Below are 20,626 nucleotides of genomic sequence, written 5' to 3' on the forward strand. Positions count from 1 at the left end.
CAAAGATATGCATATAAACAAAAATTAAATAAAGCTTATACATACTAAATAATTAATTAAGCAGTAGAATAATACTAAATAATTAACTAAGCAGTAGAATAATAAGTGTTCTTTAGGTGATTTAGCATCATGAGCAATCAGTCTTAGGATTACACCAAACTGGCTGCTTATGATGTCATATATATATATATATATGTAGTATATTTTACATATAATTCCAGAAAAAAACCTTGAGCAGAAAGTTGGGTGAGTGCTGATCAAAACCCACCACCGAAAGCCGGTGCCCAGTAATCAGCTCCATTCTCACTCCCGACCTGCTGGGTGCATGCAACAGGAACCAAGCACAGCCCTCTACTTCTCAAGTCCTTAAGCTTTTCTTGGTCATCATCCTGATCATTTCACTCATAAACACATGTATATATGTATAGACATTACTGAATAGGTTAAAGAACACAAGTAATTTTCTTTTAATTAATTATTATTTTTTAACTATACTTGTCTAATATTTGAATGGATAAAAATTATGTATTTAATATTATCTTACATGTGAGTGTTAATTATTATCCATTACTTGCTCCACTTTGTTCATTTGTATGTGAAAATACAATTAATTAGTTAGAACTATTACTTATTTATGTGAAAAATAATTTAAATAAATAACAAATTAGATAGAAAAAATTATTTTAGTTAATTAACAAAATAACTTAATTTAAATTTTTATTCAATTTTATATTGACATTAATATAATTAGACAAATAATTGAATTATTTTTACCATAATAAAATTAATGAATAAAATATGAAATGGATAGTATCGCAAATAAAATTATTTATGCATGTATGTCTTGTAATCACTACACAGATAAATATTTATTTACTTATACCGTTTTAAGAAAATTAAATATAAGCTAATTACCAGATAACTCTTCATGTTCAAATAATGAGGAGAATATCATTGATACAAATATTAGAAAAGAAATATTATACCACATGTATTTATAAAATAATTTCTCCAAGATAATAATGATGATAATATTAATAAATAAACCTAAAAATATTTTCTTCAAGATGACAAAGTGTTAACTGGTTTTAAGCTCCTTTTTTCTTCATGAAGATGTCATTCAACAACTATAAAACGAAAAGTTGTTACTTTATTTTTTGGTTAAAAAATATACTTTATGTATAAATAGGGCAAAGTCAGGTTATCATATATTAAAAAAATACATTATTTGTAATTAATTGTATATCTTTTTTTATCTCTAAAACTTGTATTAATAGGGACGTATTATTCAATTAGAATATAGTATAATTATTCTCGATATGGTATAATAACCCTAAGTTAAGAAATTAATTATTATTTTACAAACTCTATTTGATCTTATGGTCAAACTAAGAAAACCTTAAAGGGGGCCAACCCTCATAGCCGACCACCACACCAGCCATTATCAGCCTTTATAGTCAAAAAATAGCCAACCAACCACCAAAAGAAGCCATGCCACCACCTGCAGCAATTGCGCAACCAACCACCTGCAACCACGTAGACCAATCAGTAGTGTTTGCTTCTAGTTGCATCTACAACCTAGGTGTTGTGGCTCTTAGCCGCATTTGCCTCTAGCAATGCCCTTGTCTCATAGTCGTTGCCCAACTAGTAAAGCCCTTATTTTTTTTTATTTGTTTAATTGGCCTCAATTGCCCTAAAACCTAAATTATGTTAGAAGTTGCATCTCAAATCATTGGCACAAATTCCTATATGGGAGATTATGCACAAATTAATTGAAAATTCTAGCCAATTCAAGTTGTTTATCGTTTCAATGAAAAGAACTACTTGTATTGATCACAATTGATTAAGATAATTCTAAAAAGAAAGGAAAAATCAGTCACATTTTAGGCGCCAAACTAAAGCTAGGAGATCAAAATTTTAATACATGGAATAAAGAAGATTCAATGATAATGACTTGGTTGTAGAACTTAGAGAAGTATGAGATTCTATCTTATAAACTTATTCTAAGGTAAAAGATGAAGCCTTAATCTATAATCTGACTATTAAAACTTGGCCAACAAAATAATGAACTTAATTCGCTAAAGAGTATGTTAACCTATTAAAAAACTGGCGGCAGAAACTTGATCAATATCGTTGCTTCAGTATGAAAAACAACAAAGATATTGTTATCCTAAAGGATGGGGGAAAAAGGACAGAGCATATGCAATTCATGGTAGGACACAATGAAGAATATAATTAGGTAAAAATTCAAATCATTAGAAAAGAAGATATATCATTTCTAAATGAGGTAATATCTTTGGTTATTGCCAAAGAAAGCAAAAGAGTGGTTATGCTAGAACCTTGTGTTATCGATGACTCAACAATGACAATTGAAGGCTCCAAACTATGTTAATAGGAAAAGAACATAGTAACAATGAAAATTTATGAGATAATAAGGACAATTTACGGTGTACCTTCTATAAGAAGTTTCGACATATTAAAAAAATGTTGGAAGCTCCAGCAAAACCTCACTACCTTAAGCAAAGAATGGTGGTACAAGAACTCCCCATTAGAAGCCTTAGAGACAAGGTCATGTAGTTAATAAACAAGAAGATGAAAAACTCACTGACTTGACTGAATTCAAAGTTAAAACTAAAAAACTAAAAAGCAAACTTAAGGACCTAGAGAAACCCACAAGTAAATGTATGTTAGCACATTTAGGTATGTTTTCTCACTCATATGGTTTAAATGTCTCAAATATACTATTTGAGAAATTACGGATTATATACTCAAGGGCTACTAATCATGTGACCAATTCTTAAAAACTTTTATACATATTCTCCATGCACAAGTAGTAAACAAATTAGTATTGCGGATAGACTTATAAACACCATTATAAGGATAACTACCATTAAAATTAACTTTAATCTTGATCTTAAAAATATGTTACGTGTCTCTAAGTTGTTTACTAATATTGTATCTATTACTAAATTAACCAAGGATTTGAACTGCAAAATAATATTCTTTTTCTTTTAATTTTGATTTTCAAGATTAAACTTGGGAAAGATAATTAGACATACTGAAGCCAAGAACAAATTATGCTACTTAGATACGCCTAAATTATCCTTTTTTACCATAACTATTAACTCTACCATCGGGCTTTGACTTTACCATAAATAACTTAATCATCCTTTTTAATTTTAAAGGTTATATTTTTTCTATTTAAAGACTCTGTTGATAGATATTTATATTGCGATGTATGTGAATTTGCTAAATATAAATGTGTAATATTTTTTATTACTAATAACAGAAGTAAATTTCCCTTTTTATTAATTGATAGTGATATTTAAGACCTATCCATGCTCTTAATATATCTGAGGTTCAATGGTTTGTGTCACTCAATTATAATTACACAAGAGTCACATGGTTTTTTTTTTTAGTCAAGTCAGAATTTGATATGAGTTACAGAGTACCTCAATTTTATAAATTGATCAATTACAATCTAGAATCCACATAAAGTAATTTTGTACCAAAGATATAAAACTTCTTTTTATTGTACATTGTTTTCTCTTTTTAACTAAGAATGGATTATTCATGAATCATCATGTGTTCACGCTCCACAATAAAATAGAATAATATAATGAAAGAATAATCACATCCTTGCTGCTACTAAAACCTTTATTATACTAGAATCATGCTCCCAAACAATCAATTCTTAGTGTTATCTACATTATCAATCAATTACATTCTGATGTTCTTGATCCTAAAAGCTATTTCGAAATCGTCTCTAAAGTTTATCTAAAAATTAGCGTCAAAAACCATCTAATCCTCATATTTGAGTGTGTCTCATTTGTTCATATCCATTCTCACTAGAGAGAGAAAAAAAATCTCATTACTTTAAAATGTTTGTTTATGGGGTATTCCTTTTTTCAAATAGGGTACAAGTGCTATCATTTATTTACATAAAAAATTTATGTGTCTGTGGATGTTACCTTTATTGAGACAGAATCCTATTTCACCTAACATTATCTTCATGGGAGCCAAAGTTAGAAGATAATGATACAGATCTTTCTATGCACCTCAACTTTTCACAATTAATACTCACCCCAGATTTACCATCTACACCACGAGAACAAAACCCTTATAATCACCGATCTAAAAAACCTTACGTGATTCGAGATTTACTCAATGTACTTAAGGAAGAATAATCTAGGTCCTAAGCTGAGGTAAGTTTAAGCATCAAAGACAAGTTATGGAATTGAGGTGAGTCTCAAAAACCTTACACAATATGACATTGATGTACCCGTTGCAATCCATAAAAGAACTAAGAAATGCTAATATCCACTTTATCTAATTTCATGATTTGTATCCTTTGAAAGTATTCACAATTTTACAGGGATTAATCATAATACTAAGTCTATTCCATATCATTGTATCTTAGGTATTACCCTCGGAGAAATAAAAAAAATACTATAACTATTAAAATTCATGCACTAGAAAAGAATGATACGTGGGACATTATGGACTTACGCAAGGAAAGAATCTTGCACGAAGTAAATGGTGTTCGCCATAAAATACATGATAAATGAAACAATTAAAAGGTATAAATCAAGGTTAATTGTCAAAGATCATTCCCAAACTTATGGGATAAACTATCAAGAAAAACTCACGCTAGTTATAAAATTGAATACAATGCAAATTATGTTATCTTTAACAGCCTACTTCAACACATAGTTACAACAATTTAATGTTAAAAATGAATTCATACATGGAGAACTACATAAGAGATCTACATGAAAATTTCACTAGGATTTACCAAAGAAATGAGTACAAACAAGTGTATAAATTGAAGAAGGCACTTTATAGGCTTAAACAGTCATCTACAATGGTGTTTAGTAGATTTTATGTTAGACATGGGATGCAAGTAAATTATGAAAAGTCACACCCTATTTATCAAAAAACTTTGATTCACGGGGAGTTACTACTCGTTTAGTATATATTGATGATATTATTATGACATAAGACGATAAAGAAGAAAAGCTTAGCCTCCAGCATTGTCTAACCAAAGAGTTTAAAATCAAGGAATTGAGAAAGCTTTAGTACTTCCAAAGAATTAAAGTAGTTTATTTAAAATTATGAATCTTAATCTCATAATAAAAATACATAAATGATCTATAGACGATACAAGTAAATTGGCATGTAAACCAACTAGTATACCTATTAACCTTGATCATAAGTTGAGACTAATAGAGGATGATTTAGAAATTGATAAGGAGATGTGTCAAAAGTTAGTTGGAAGGTTTGATTTTACTTATCACATATAAGAGTTGACATTATTTATGCAATAGGTGCAATAAGTTAGTTCGTCTATAACCATAAAAAAGTACACTTATAAACAAGATTTAGAGTATTACACTACCACACTTGGTAAAGGTATAATATGTAACACACCGCCTATCACTATGCTAAAATGATTTAGAAACTCTATTTATTCAGGTCATTGGCCACCTTAAATTTAAATTAATTTATGTTGCTCTCGAGATCTGTAATTTTAATCTATTTTTATTTTTAATTTTTATTTTTATTTTATTTTATTTTATTTTAAATCATTTTATTTTATTTCAAAAGAGAAATTTAGAAAAAAATTAGAAAACAGTGAAACTGAAAAAAACCTACTCGCGGAAAAAATCCCGAAAAAAATGGTTTGCTCATACGGGTGCTAGGCACTGTGAGCGCGCATGACCCATCCGTATGCCAGCTCGCACGGGACGTGCGCACAATGCTCACGTCCCGTCTGCACGCACGGTGCGGGGTCAGGACCTGCTCGTGTGTCCTGTCGCGAGTAGACGGGCCATTCGCGCGTCACTTCGCACATGGACTGGCGTCGGACACTTTACGCATGTCGTCCGCGCAACAGGCCCTGTGCGCCTGGGGCCTACGTGCAATATGCCTGCGCGCGCAGTGCCCAGTGCGCCTAGGTCCTGCATGCGCACAAGCTAGACCTGTGCATGCGACAGCAGGCCTGTGCGCCTGTAGCACGCTGGCCAAGCTTTCCCACCTCGAGAAATGCTCCACTGGTAGCTTGGTCGGCACGCCGCCACCGCCGGTGAAGGAAATTTTATTCCCTCCATTCGTTAAAGATTCCTATTCTTAGTTTATATATTTTTTTTTTAAGTTTATGAGAACTTTTTTTAGATTTACATATAATTCAGCAAAAGTAGTCAACAAACAAAAAAAAAGAGAGAGAATTTTTTTCGTGCCAAAAATTTTTTCTCCTCTCTCTTCATCAGATTTTGCCACTTGGCGCAAATCCAACGGTTCTGAAATTCTATAAATTGCCCTCCCCCTTCCCTTCCTCTCCACACTTCTATTTCTTTCATTTTTTAAAGGTTTAGAGAGAGATATATATATAATAAATTAGTGAGAGAATAAGAGAAAGAAAGAAAAACGGTGAAGAAGAAAATATTAAAGTTTCGGTAAGGAATCTAGTATTACTTTCGATGCCTTAAGGAGTATTTTAGATAAGAAAATTTAATATGATAGTTATTTTTTCTGTTTTACATGCCTCTATATTCAAATGAGTCGAATTGTTCTGATTTTTAAGCATGCTGTGTGATTTACTGACACTTGATAAATTTGCATGTAATAAATGTAATATATAGCCCATGATAATAAAAGTAAAATAAAAGAAAAAAAAAAGAGAAAAGTGGAATGAAGCCTATATGGTCCAAACTGTATCTGTATTGACATGCATATTGCATCAAGTGTCCCATTAGACTTTTTATCTTTGAGGAGTATCTGTTCCCCTTGCCCTTCAAGGTATCTGTTCCTCATCTCCTATCTGGTCTAGAAAGACGTAAGATGACCACTTTTAGTGGATGACGGCGTGCTCTCTGACGAAAGTTGTATTACACTATCTGTAGGGATCACTCATGACTAAGTGATATCATGACTATAGACTATCTGTTAAGACCACTATGGTTGGTACAGTCGTGGCATAGATCGTACCGTGATTTGGCCAGCCGAAAGTGGGCCTGAGCAAATTGTCGTATCTGTATCTGATCTAGTCATTCTACTTGGGTAGTTGGAAATCTATATATGTATCTGCCATCAGAGATAGAAGTTTGTAATGACTTCATGAAGCATGACACGAAAAATCTGTGCATTTCATAATTTATTTGATTTTCGCTATTATTTATTTGATTTTTTATGCTAACGTACTATTTTGATATTCAAATAAACGATTTTTTCTAATAATGAGTTAGGTAAATGAGGAAGCTGAACAGTAAGAAAAATAATAAACTTTTGAAATCTTACGATGTTAATTTAATATTATTTTCCTTACTGAGCATATGAGACTCACTCTTTTCATCCCCCCTTAGATGAGGAATAAAATAAGGAACCACAAGTAGATCTACCCTTGGAAGTCTATGAGGATCCTGTGGATCCATATATCTGAGTGCATGTCTGTTTTCGCACTTTGATGAATTCTAGTAGCATAGTAAAAAAAGTGGCCCTTATGTTTTGTATTTTGTAACTACTTCTAGCCTCAGTGATATATGTATTTGGAACATTATATATATATATATCTGTAAGGGATTTGTTTAGGATTGATTCCGCTGCATAAATATTATCATGCACTCGTTATTCTGAATCTATATTTGACACCCATTTACTTTAATTGGCACTTGGAATGTCACAAGTGGTATCAGAGCATAATATCGCAGAACAAATCCCTTACACTAAGACCTAGGATAGATAAACCTTTTAAAATACCTAAGAAAGATAAATGTCCTCCTTTCAAAGATTAAATCTCCAACTCGTGTCTTCCTTTCTTTTGTAGGAATGAAGCGAGGAAGACCATCTGTAGAACGTACTGAACGACCTGAAGCCCCAGATCATTCGACCATGATTGCATTTGCAGAACTTTTCTGAGCTGTTCAAGGATTAACTGCAGCCGTAGGACAAAACTAGGCCAATCCTTGTCCACCCCCTACCCTTGAGTTTCGAAACCCAGATCGGTCTATCTCCTATAGTATAGTGGAGTTTAGAAAACTTAACCCCCCACAGTTAAAAGGTGGTCATGATCCTTTAGTAACCGAAGTATGGATCCTCAAATAGAAAAACTCTTCTTTGTACTAGACTTGACCAAAGAACAAAAAGTCCCTCTTGCAGCCTTTATGTTAAACGGTGAAGCTGAACACTGGTGGCGACTTAGGAAAAAAGTCCTACCTATCCCTACTACCTGAGAAGTTTTCATGGATGCTTTCTTTGATAACTTTTTCCCTACTTATGTTTGGAAATATAAAGAGGAGGAATTCAAGGACCTCTGCCCAGGAAGCTTGTCTGTAGCCCAATATGCAGCCTGATTTGTTCAACTGTCTAGGTTTGCTCCTTTAATGGTCACCCTCAAAAGTCAAAAAGTTAGGAAGTTTCTCAAGGACCTTCATGCTAACATTTATGACCAGGTCGCAATGCTGAGACCCAGCTTATATGCAAAGATGCTTGAACATGTAACACCCAAATATTTTTTTGAATTTTTATTTTTATTTTTGTATTTGAATATTTAGTTTAATTTTTTTATATATTTAATTTATAAGATTTTAATTTAATTTAATTTAATTTAATGAAAATAAAAATATTAATAATGATAAAATTGGGTAAAAATATTATTTGGATTTAATTGAAATTGATTTTGGGAAAAAAGGGTGAAAATTTAGATTCTGGGGGTGTTTTTGAAAAAAAAAATCAGAAACCAGGGGTCAAAACGCAATTTAGAAAAGTTGTGCCACGTCAGCAGCCCTGGCCAACCAGGACACGCCACGTGGTAAGGAAACGCTAACACGGGACGAGCCACGTGGGTGATCCACGTGCGCGCGATCCGACGGTCCAGATTTAATCTTGATGGACGGTTGAGATTAAAATGCAAAGGTTATAAATAACCTCACCCACACCTGACCACAAAACTCTAGCCGCCAGTGCCTCGCCGGAGAAGAAGAACCAGACACCGGATGAGCAGGACGCCGCCACCCGCCACCGCACCAGAGAAGTTTCTGACCGCCAATCGAGGTAAATTTTCTCCACCTGGCTCATTTTTCGATGTTGAATCCGCCTATGGCCAAACCACCGGCCAATCAGCCGGAAAACCCCGCCGAAGTCTGGCGGCGCCGCCACGACTCCCCTCTATTTTTGCCTCCGATGAGGCCCTTCCCGGCCTCCGTTCGATGCAAATTTTATACCACTGTGATCACTGTTCTTTTTTTCTATAGGTTGATCGGAGCCAAACATCAAAACGCGACTCACGCCGGAGGAGCCGCCGCACCCAAGAGCACCGCCGCCGGTAAGTCTCAGTTTTTTGTGATTTTTTGGCCCACCGAGGGCCTAGGGTTATTTTACCGCAGGGACCGATGCAAGTTTGGCCGAATTCGGTCAAAAACGACCAAACCGAGGCGGATCACTGCCGCAGGCGGCGGCGCTGTTGCCAGAGCACGGCGAAGCCGCCGTGCCAGAATTCTGTTATTGGCCAAAAGGGGCCCTAGGTCTGATTTGGGATTTTTTGGGGCACGTGTAGGTATCGGTAGTGCGTTTTAGTTTTTCGATAAAAATTCAGGGAATTTAGGGACAGCCCGTAGGCGCACTGTAGAGTCGATTTCAGACTCCGAAACAAGTAAGGATCTCTCACCCTACCTCCTATCACGGTATTAAAGCTTAATAAATAATTAAACGATACTTTGTGACTTTATAGATGTATAATTGATTAAGGTTGCCAATGGAGCCCGAGTCTGATACATTGTTGGTCAGTTGTTATTTGATCTAATTTTCAGTATTAAATGTAGTATGATGTTTGATGTAATTATGTTATGGTCTCGTATGCATGAATCATGGTTTGTATTATGGTGAACCCGATACTGTGTTGTCTTGTTTGGTGTCAATTAATAGTTTACATGTTGTGTATGATTGGATGATTGAGATCAAGGAAAAAGGCAAAAAAGTTATGTGAATTGATAAATGGATAATGTGGACAGCCTGACTAGATATCCTGGGAGATGGTGGACAGACCGGGTCCGTAGGGAACCCTACCGAGAACGTGGTCTCTCATACCGGACGGGGTATGGAGACCTTATGTATTTTGGCGCCCATACCGGACTGGGTATGGGGACGGCCCGTTTAACCCTCATACTGGACGAGGTATGGAGGTTTATGGTTTTGGCGCCCATACCGGACGGGGTATGGGGACGGCCCTAGAATCAGGTTATTAATGTTAGTGGTTCACGTGTAGCGAGGACCCCTAGGATCCCCATGGATACTAGTAGGCTGGTAAAAGAGAAAAATATGTTGTTTAATAATTGAAATGCAAAGGCATGGTAAGTGTTATGTTATAAAGTCTATATAATTTCATGATGATGATAATGTTATCGCTTTCATATGTTGTTTTCATGGATCTCACCGAGGTAAGTGGACAGTAAAGGTTTTTATGTTAATAAACGAGTTTGTTATAAATTATGCTCCATTGGTCATTTTTGTTTTCTACCCACCTTTACTTCCATGGTGGTGAGATAGTGTGATGTCTTTACTGGGCTAGTGTAGCTCATTACTTATTTAACCATTTCAGATCAGGAAGACGCTGTTCCCGAGCCCGTTCCGCAGGAAGACGGCGAAAGGGACGCCTAAAGACTTCATAGTTATATTTATAGTTCTTATTTCGAGTATCTCTTTTAGTTAGTTTGTTCCTTCATGTTTTGAGTACGTTTTGGTTATTGTGTAAGGAATGTTAATCAAAACTTTTATTACGCTTCTGCATTTGAGATTTTTAATACATACATTTCATTTAAATTTCCGGGGCTATTACAAAACATACCTAGTTGGTCGAAGATTTTATCTCAGCTAAGCACCAACACTTTGCTCGAGTTCGAGCCCAACAACAGCCCCAACAGCTTAGAAAGAGATTGTCTGACCCAGTAAGTAACCCCCCAGACAAACGAATCAGAATTGCCCTTCATTTTGCCTTGGCCCCACCTACAACCCCACCTGCCCGAACTAACCAACCTGGTCAACATTGTGGTCGCTTGCATGGTGACCTACTATATTGGCATATCAATCACGTCTGCTATCAGTGCAGAAGCACCCAGCACCTCATAAAAGACTGCCCTTAGTGACCAAAAGATGTAGCCTGACCCACAACATGAGGTCGAGTGTACCATTTAGATGAAACTGAAGTCCTTCCTGCTCCTATTCTTATCCAGGGTATGATTTCGATTCATAATATTCCTGCCAAGGCTCTGATTGATAATGGTACAACTCATTTTTTTATTTTCTGTGCATTTACGGGTAACTTAGAATTGAGAGCAGAAGCCTTAGAAAAAATGCTAGTAGTGAAAACTCCCTCTAAATGACTACTAGAGGCTCAACGTGTATATAAGGACTGTAGGATAAAAACTTCAGGGATAGAAGTATATTTAAACTTAATACTATTAGATTTTATAGGATTTAATATAATATTAGGAACAGATTGGTTGGAAAAGTATAGAGCTATAATAGACTGTGAAAGTAAAATTTTAACTTTACTATCACCGAAAAAGAAATAAAGGTTGTTATCATTTTTTTAACAATTAAATTAATATAAATATGGACGTTGATCCTGCTGTGTGTTCTATACCAATTGTTTGTAATTTTCCTAATGTCTTTCCAATCGAACTCTCTGTCTATCTCCCCCACGTGAGGTAGAGTTCCTGATTATATTATTGCCCAGAACACAACCGATCTCGAAGCCAGCATATTGCATGAGTCTGAGCTAACAGAGCTGGAATATCAGCTTTCTGATCTTATCACCCCAGAAATTCATTCGCCCTAGCCATTCTCTTTGGGGCGCTCTGGTATTATTCGAAAAGAAAAAAGATGGTACCCTCCGACTCTGCATCGACTATAGGGAACTCAACTGAGTGAGCATTAAAAGAAAGTACCCCTTACCCCCGATCAATGATCTCTTTAATCAACTAGAAGGAGCCACAGTCTTCTCTAAGAACGATCTCAGAACCAAGTACCACAAGTTTAGAGTGAAGGAAGAAGATATTCTGAAAACTACCTTTCGGTGTAGATACAGATTGTACGAGTTCAAGGTGATTCCGTTCGAATTGACTAATACCCCAGTAGCTTTCATGGACCTAATGAACTGAGTTTTCTGACACGCACTGGATCTATATGTCATCGTCTTTATTGATGACATTCTGATGTATTCCAAAAGCCATGGAAAACATATTGTGCATTTGGCTGAAGTGCTGGAGACCCTTCGTCAAAACCAATTGTATGCTAAACTAAGCAAGTACTCTTTTTTGTTGGATCAAGTTTCTTTTTTCGGTCATGTAATTTCAAGTGAAGGAGTTTATATAGACCCGTATAAGGTGGAATTAGTGACCAGCTAGAGTCCACCCACCAATGTCACCGAGGTATGTAGTTTCTTTAGCTTGGCAGGCTACTACCGATGATTCATTAATGGATTTGCCAAGATTGCTGCCCCCATGACTCGACTCACAAGAAAGGGTGTTCCCTTCGTTTGGAATTATGTATACAGTGAAAGCTTTATGGAGCTGAAGTGCCATCTCACCTTTGCCCCTGTGTTGATCCTCCCAGATAATGAGGGGAGATTTTAAGTTTACTGTGATGCATCTCATATTGGTTTGGGGTGTGTCTTGATGCAACATGGCAGAGTAGTCACTTTTGAATCCCGACAACTCAAAGTCCATGAGCAAAACTACCCACGACCTGGAGCTGATAGCCATTATCTTTGCCCTAAAGTTATGGTGGCATTACCTGTATGGCCAGACTTTCAAAATCTATACTGACCATAAGAGTCTCAAATATATCTTTTCGCAACGGGAGTTAAACATGAGTCAAAGACGTTGGCTGAATCTTCTGAGGGATTATGATTGTCAAATCATTTATCACCCTAGGAGAGGGCATGTAGTCGCTGATGCCCTAAGTCGACGAGAGTCTACCGTGTTAGCCCAAACTATGGCCTCCAGTTGGAAGATGATGGACACTGTGCAATCACTCCACCTAAGCTATTATGGCAAAGGCACCTACCTCGCCCAAATCCAAGCCCTACCGGATCTCTTTATGAAGATCTGGGAAACACAGGCCACAGACCCGAAACTCATCAAAAGTCTGGGTAAGTTTACTTCGGATGAATCTCTTGATTTCAGGATCTCTGATGACGGATTGTTCAGATTCTAAAATCGAATTTGGGTCTTCGATGCAGTACGTACAAATGTACTCAAGACTGCCCATGCTTCTAAGTTATCTATCCATCCTAGAAGTATCAAGATGTACCAGGACTTGAAACGACAATATTGGTGGCCAGAAATGAAGAAAGATATAGTTGAATACGTCTCTTGATTCTTTACTTGTCAACGGATAAATATAGAACATTAGAGACCCGGTGGCTTGCTACTGGGTCTTCCGATTCCCAAATGAAAATGGGAGCACGTAACTATGGGTTTTGTCACCGGATTGCCCAAGACCTGTTTTGATCGAAATGCCATTTGGGTTATTGTGGATAGGCTGACCAAGACTGTCCATTTCCTGCCTATTCAAACCACAGACTCCACCAATAAATTAACCCGTCTATATGTGGATGAGATTGTTCGACTCCATAGAGTTTCCTCATCCATTGTATCCAACCACAACCACCAGTTCACCTCTCACTTTTGGGACAGCTTCTAAGAAGCCTTAGGGTCTTGGTTGTACTTCAACACTGCTTATTATCGCCAGATGGATGGTCAGTCTGAGTGTACGATCCAGACATTGGAAGACATGTCTTGTGCTTGCTGGAGTGAAGTTGGGAACCAGTGCCACTTGGGACCAGACTTTATTCAGGAAACCATTGAGAAAGTCGTAATAATCCACAAGAATTTGGCAACTGCCCAAAGCCGTCAAAAGAGTAACACCAATAATCGTAACCAACCCTTAGAGTTTGTCATAGCAGATCAAGGTTTCCTTAAAGTCTGTCCCTACAAAGGCAAGATGCGGTTTGGAAAGAGAGAGAAGTTGAGCCCTCGATATGTGGGATCTTTTTCGATCATCGAGCGCATTGGACTCGTCGCTTACCGCCTCACTCTATCTCAGGAGTTTGCAGGTTTACATGATGTACTTCATGTCTCGATGCTCAAGAAGTACCACCTTGATTCTTCTCATGTTATTCTTCGTGATGAGGTACAGGTACAAACCGATATGACTTATGAGGAGTTTCCTGTGAAAATTCTCTGGTGGACTGATAAGACCTTATGTAATAAGACGATTCTCATGGTGAAGGTACGTTGACAGCATCACACCCCGGAAGAAGTGACGTGGGAGTTGGAGGATGAAATACAAAAGAAGTATCCAGACTTATTCGAGATAAATTTGGAGACCAAATATTTTTAAGTGGGAGGGATGTAACACCCCGCCTATCATTGTGCTAAAATGATTTAGAAACTCTATTTATTTATATCTTTGACCGCCTTAAATTTAAATTAATTTACGTTGTTCTCGAAATCTGTGATTTTAATCTATTTTTATTTTTAATTTTTATTTATTTTATTTATTTTATTATTATTCTATTTTATTTTATTTTAAATTATTTTATTTTATTTCAAAAGAAAAATTTAGAAAAAAATTAGAAAACAGTTAAACAGGATAAAACCTACTCACAGAAAATATCCCATGAGAAAACGGTTTGCCCGCGCTGGAGCTCGGCACTATGCGTACGCACAGTGGCTGCAGGGCGTGCACACAGCGCACATGTCCCATCCACACGCCAGCACGCACGTCCCCTCCGCACGCACATATGCATGGGACATACGCACCTCAGGCAGTGCTCCGCCGCCGGTGGAGGAAATTTTCCTCCCTCATTTTTCGTGCCAAGAATCTTTTTCTCCTCTCTCTTCACCGAATTTCGCCACTTGGCGCAAATCCAATGAAATTCTATAAATTTCCCTCTCCTTCCCTTCCTCTCCATACTTCTATTTCTTCCATTTTTTAAAGGTTTAGAGAGAGAAAGAGAAAAAGATAGTAAATTAGTGAGATAAGAAGAGAAATGAAGGAAAAATGGTGAAGAAAAAAATATCGAGGTTTCGGTAAGAAATCTAGTATTACTTTCGACGTCTTAAGGAGTATTTTTAGATAAACAAATTTAATATGATAATTATTTTGCATGTTTTACATGCCTCTATATTAAAATGAGTCTAATTGTTCTTATTTTCAAGCATGCTGTGTGATTTACAGATATTTTATGAATTTACATGTAATAAATGTAATATATAGCTCGTTATAATAAAATTAAAATAAAAGAAGAAAGAAAAAGAGAAAAGTGGAATGAAGTATGTATGGTCCGAACTATATCTGTATTGACATGTATATTGCATCAAATGTCTCGTTAGGCCTTTTATCTCTGAGAGATATCTATTTTCTCCCTTATATGGTCTGAAAAGACGTACGATGACCACTCCTAGTGGATGACAGCATGCCCTCTAACGAGAGTGGTATCGCACTATCTGTAGGGGTCACCATGGCAAAGTAATGTGATGACTGTAGACTATCTGTTAGGACCATTATAGTTGGTACAGCCGTGGTCATAAATCGTACCATGATTTGGCTAGCCGGAAATGGACCTGAGCAAATTGTCATGTATGTATCTAATATGGTCATTCCACTTGAGAAATTGGAAATCTGTATCTGTATCTGCCCTCAAATATGGAAGTTTGTAACGACTTTACAAACCATGACACGAAAAATCTCTGCATTTCATGATTTATTTAATTTTCTCTATTATTTGGCATGATATATGTATATTTGATTTTTTGTGCTAACATACTATTTTGATATTCAAATAAATAATTTTTCCTAATGATGAGTTTGGTAAACGAGGAAGCTGAACGGTAAAAAAAAAATAAACTTTTAAAATCTTACGATGTTAATTAATATTATTTTTCTTACTGAACATATGGAACTCACTCTTTCCATCCCCTCAAATGAGGAAGAAAATGAGGAACCGTAGGCAGACCTACCCTTAGAAGTTTATGAGGATCCCGTAGATCCACAGGTCTAAGTGCATGTCTATTTCCGCACTCTGATGAATTCCAGTAGCATAGTGAAAGAAGTGACTCTTATGTTTTGTATTTTGTAGCCACTTCTGGTCTCAGTGATGTATGTATTTGGAATATTATATATATATCTGTAAGAAATTTATTAAGGTTTGATTCCGCTGCATAAATATTATCATGCACTCGTTATTCTAAATCTGTATCTGATACCTATTTGCCCTAATTGGCACCTGAGATGTCACATAATGTTTAAAAAGAATAAAAAGTTGATCCTTGAAACTTATATTGATACAGACTATCTAGGATTAGTAGTGGATAAAAGATTTACTACAAATTTGTACCTTCCTTTGAATAACTTTGTCATTTAAAAGAGCAAATAGTAGAATATAGTCGCAAGATTAAGTACAGAGTTTGAATTCTAAGAAATGATACAAGGAATATATGAGTTACTATGGTTGAAAAAATTCCTAAAAAATCTAAGAATTAAGAGGGGTGGTGCAGTGTGCCTTAACAATAAATATTATTTATAATCTTAAATAACATGATATGATAAAACACATTAAAATTGATAGATATGTTATCAAAGAGAAATTAGACATAGGCATGATATGGACATCCTATATGCCCACCAACTTAGGCGTGACAAAAATTTCGAGAAGTCCAACGTTTCAAATTATTATTTCCAAGTTGATGATGTATAACATCTATTTTTAGTTTTAAGGGGAGTGTTAAAAGAATGTACTTTTTATATAAATACGAAGAATTAAGTTAAAAATATTAAAATAAAATATATCATTTGCAATTAATTATACATTTTTGTTTCGTATCTGACAAATTATCAAATAACAAAATAACAAAATTGTTCATGATTTTTTTAATTTTCTTTGTTATTATATTTTTTAAAGATAATTTATTCCAAGAAAATATTTAGTAACCCATATTACACTTTAAAGCAGAGAATTACCGTTGTTTTCCCTTCTTTTTTTATGATATAAAATACGTAGTAATGATTCCTTTCCAGATTAATTATAAAAAGTGCTTTTCTTGGAAGTGATGGATCGAATGAAGCAGCGTACCTGACCTGTGTCTTCGGGAAATACACCATTTTTTTCTCCTTGAACCTAGAAGAACATATTTTTCTCCATTAAATTAGACATTAGACTCCAATTACTCTGAATAATATAATAAATGTGAAGAAATTATCTTGTATGAGAGTTATTAGTATAATTATTTTATTTCATAATATAATAAAAATTTTAGTTTATAAATATATTAGTCAATTCAGAATTTTAATAAGTTATTTATAAAAATGTAATGTTATGACTAGGAAATAATCATAACAAGCTAAAATGTGGAGTAATTAGTGCATTTCCAAACTTACTATCGGCTCTAAGTTATAACTTGATAATTTTAGAATTCTTTTATAACATAAAAAAAGGTTTTCTCGTTTAATTTTATATTTATATTTATATTATTCAAAAAATATACAAGATGTTAACAATTAAGAATAATGGTAAAATATGATGATAAAATTAAAATAATATTAAAATATTATTTTTAGTATTCATTAGAAATCTATTTTAATCTACTTTTAACTATTTTGCAAACATACAACTATTACACCTGCAATCTCACAAGAAGATATGTAAATAGATATAAATCCACAAAATCATGAAAACTAAAAGGTATTTTTATATATTCAGCAAATTAAAACCTTAGTATTTTAAAAATTAATTATGCTATAATTGTTTTAAAAATGTTGGTTTTCAATACATGGGCATTACTTCTGAAGATGGTTAGATAAATTATGAGATAGAAAGGGAGAAAGATTTTTGGTTTTTCTTAGGAGTATTAATTATATGATGTGTATCTATATATATTTTCTTCGAGTAAAAAGGAAAAAGAAAATTGGATTTGAAACTCTGAATCATCAAATCTTATAATTAAAAACATTATGTTATCTTAGCTAAATATTCTAGGTGAGAATATTAATGATATAAATACTTACATATTGTTGGGTTTTCATGTTTGTAGCCAAGTAAGGGGAGCTAAGAGCCTGCAAAATCATTAAACAAGAAAAGGGTTAAAAGAGAATATATGATAATTACAACTTTCATAACTTAAAAACAGAAAGCATAAGTAAGCATTGTAACTTTAAATGCATGCTCTTCTCTAATAGTGAGTTGGTAGTAGAAAGATTTTTATTTATCTGTTTTAAAATAATTATTTGTTGTAGAAATTTTAAATTTTACCTCAATTTGACTCTGAAGGAATCTGATATATCCAATAGCTTCTAGCAAGACAGAAGCTGTGTCAGTCTGCAAAAAGATGCAACGCACTTCTAAATAATCTTTTTGGCCATCTTTAAGGTTAAAAGAAAAAATTTCGATGATAAAAGATAAAAAGGTAAAAATCTAAAAAATAATTAATTATAATAATAAAGGAATTGATGGTACTGATCAGTACTGTCATCATAAAACAAAAAAATAAATGTTAATTATATTCTAGTGTATAGATTTTATCATAGAATAAAAATTTCAGTTTTCTTGCTGAAACAAAAGCATTTTAGGTTAATATACAACATATAATATTTATATATTACACACATCTATACCCCTCCAAATGCAAAAACTAGCTGGTAAATCATTAAAACCTAAAAAAGGTATAGGTGTGTAGTATTATGAAAGAAAAAACCTAGATGATAAACGATAAACAGATGAAGACCCAAAAAATAATTAATAATAATAATAAAGGAACTGATAGTACTGATCAGTAGTGTCATCATAAAATAAAAAAATAAATATTAATTATATTCGAGTGTATGAGTTTTATTATAGAATAAAACTTTAGTGTTTCAGCTAAAACAACAGCATTTTAGGTTAATATATGTAATATTTATATATACATATTTATACCTTTCCAAATGGGGAAACTAGCTGGTGGAGGGCTGTAATTCTATCACCTAGCTTTTCCTTTCGCACCTGGTATTCATGAGTACATATTTTATAATAATAATTAATATTATTAAAAGAATCAAAACACACCCATATTGTTTTCTTGATTTTTTAGAATTAATTATTTCAATCTCATTCTTTAAAAAAATAGCAAGTAGCAGAAGAATAACGCACGCTTGAAGAAATAGACAATCAAGAAAGACATAACATGGGGTTGAGAAGAGGGAGAGAGAAAAAAAAAATCTTTTTTAGTTCTTATACCTTTAATGGTGGTTGGCTTGAAGAGAGCTGAACCCTAGCTTTCTTAGACACCCCACCACCGCCTGTGTTATTACACTACCATAAAAGGTGCAATATATATGAAAATCTATATATCTATGTATATAGCTATATATACATATATATAAACACTCATATATATAAACCCAAAATGTTTTTTTCTCTTTGTTACCTCGGATGAATGATCTACACGTTGATTGCCACCCCCATCAGAATTGTTATAAGATGTGAAATCTACTAAGTTATTGCTTAAGCTAACAACACAGTTTCCCAAAACTGGCATGATTTGAGACCAAGCAGGCTTAGATCCTTGTAGTTCTTCATCCCCATGATCAAAGAACTTTCTATTTAGGGAAACTTCTTGCTTGACATCAACAGTTGGAGATAAATTTAAGAGTACTTGATCCTCCCAATTCTCTGACTTCTTAGTCTGAAAATGATCATCACTCAGCCCTAACCTCTCATCTTCATTACTAGATAATCCATTCCTGAAATACCCAATTACAACAACAAGATACTGATGATCAGGTCTATAAATATATAATATTGAAGGTTACTGGATCAAAGGAGTTTTGATAAATCAACTAGCTTTCAGTTCATTAGTACTTACAGCAGTAATTGGCTCCAAGGTTGTGGAAGCTGATGATAATCAGTTGGGTTATGATGATGATGATGATCAGGCAAGGAATTCAAAGGGATTAAAGGAGACCCAAATGCATATTGATCAGGAGAGAAAGGAGATGAAGATGGGGATAACGAAGCAGAAAATTGCTGTGATGATGGATGCATGCTTTAATTATCAACTAGGGTTTCTGACACATCATTTTTTGGACAACACTAATGACCTATATCCACAAAACTACTCATATATACACTTCAATTCATAATCATCAATATATACCCCCATCCAAACAATATAATATATTAAAAATATGTAGAACACCCCCACACAAAATTTTTCTGTTTGAAAAGAAGAAAGAAAAATACGCCTTTCCTTTATATTCTCTTTCAATTTCTGCCTTATACTTTGTGATATTTCCTTGTTTATGCTACCAAACAAGTCCTAGCCAAAGAGCTTTGAGGGTCCTTTTTGCTTTTCTCATATGAGGTTGAAGAAACTTTGAGTGATTTATCTAGAGTGTGTGTTTATAAATAATTCTTATATATATAGGGGGTGTGGGGTTAAGGAGCTTTGCATATGTTTCCTCTTTTTCCTTCTCCTTTGGTGTATAATTTAGTATTCTCTTTTATTCCTTTTGCTTTATGTTAAAGTGAAGCAGAAAAAGCTGGTGAACTGTGATTTCAGTCCATAAACTAATGGTTTATAGGAACTTATTT

General features: G+C 34.4%; 1 protein-coding gene across 3 annotated transcripts; it reads right to left on the reverse strand.

The window, feature by feature from the left end:
* Window positions 1-49: 49 nt before the first annotated feature.
* LOC148266449 (transcription factor bHLH68-like) lies at window positions 50-20,394 on the reverse strand. Of its 3 annotated transcripts, XR_015818533.1 has the most exons (9): window positions 19,899-20,394; window positions 19,461-19,776; window positions 19,271-19,345; window positions 18,971-19,036; window positions 18,308-18,373; window positions 18,064-18,111; window positions 17,132-17,176; window positions 1,399-1,526; window positions 265-389 (listed from the first exon to the last, which is right to left on the reverse strand). XR_015818533.1 is itself a non-coding variant. In XM_088218126.1 (8 exons), the coding sequence occupies exons 1-8, from the start codon at window positions 20,075-20,077 to the stop codon at window positions 258-260; spliced, it is 927 nt and encodes a 308-aa protein (XP_088074252.1). In that variant the 5' UTR covers window positions 20,078-20,393; the 3' UTR covers window positions 50-257. The 3 variants fall into 3 exon arrangements, 2 of the variants coding, with proteins under 2 accessions (XP_088074252.1, XP_088074253.1); XM_088218126.1 differs by lacking the exon at window positions 1,399-1,526 and having other exon boundaries at window positions 50-389; window positions 19,899-20,393; XM_088218127.1 differs by lacking the exon at window positions 265-389 and having other exon boundaries at window positions 1,171-1,526.
* Between the last annotated feature and the right edge of the window lie 232 nt (window positions 20,395-20,626).

This window comes from Carica papaya, chromosome 4, assembly GCF_054855325.1.
Source record: "Carica papaya isolate Zhongbai chromosome 4, ASM5485532v1, whole genome shotgun sequence".
NCBI classification, from domain to species: Eukaryota; Viridiplantae; Streptophyta; class Magnoliopsida; order Brassicales; family Caricaceae; genus Carica; species Carica papaya.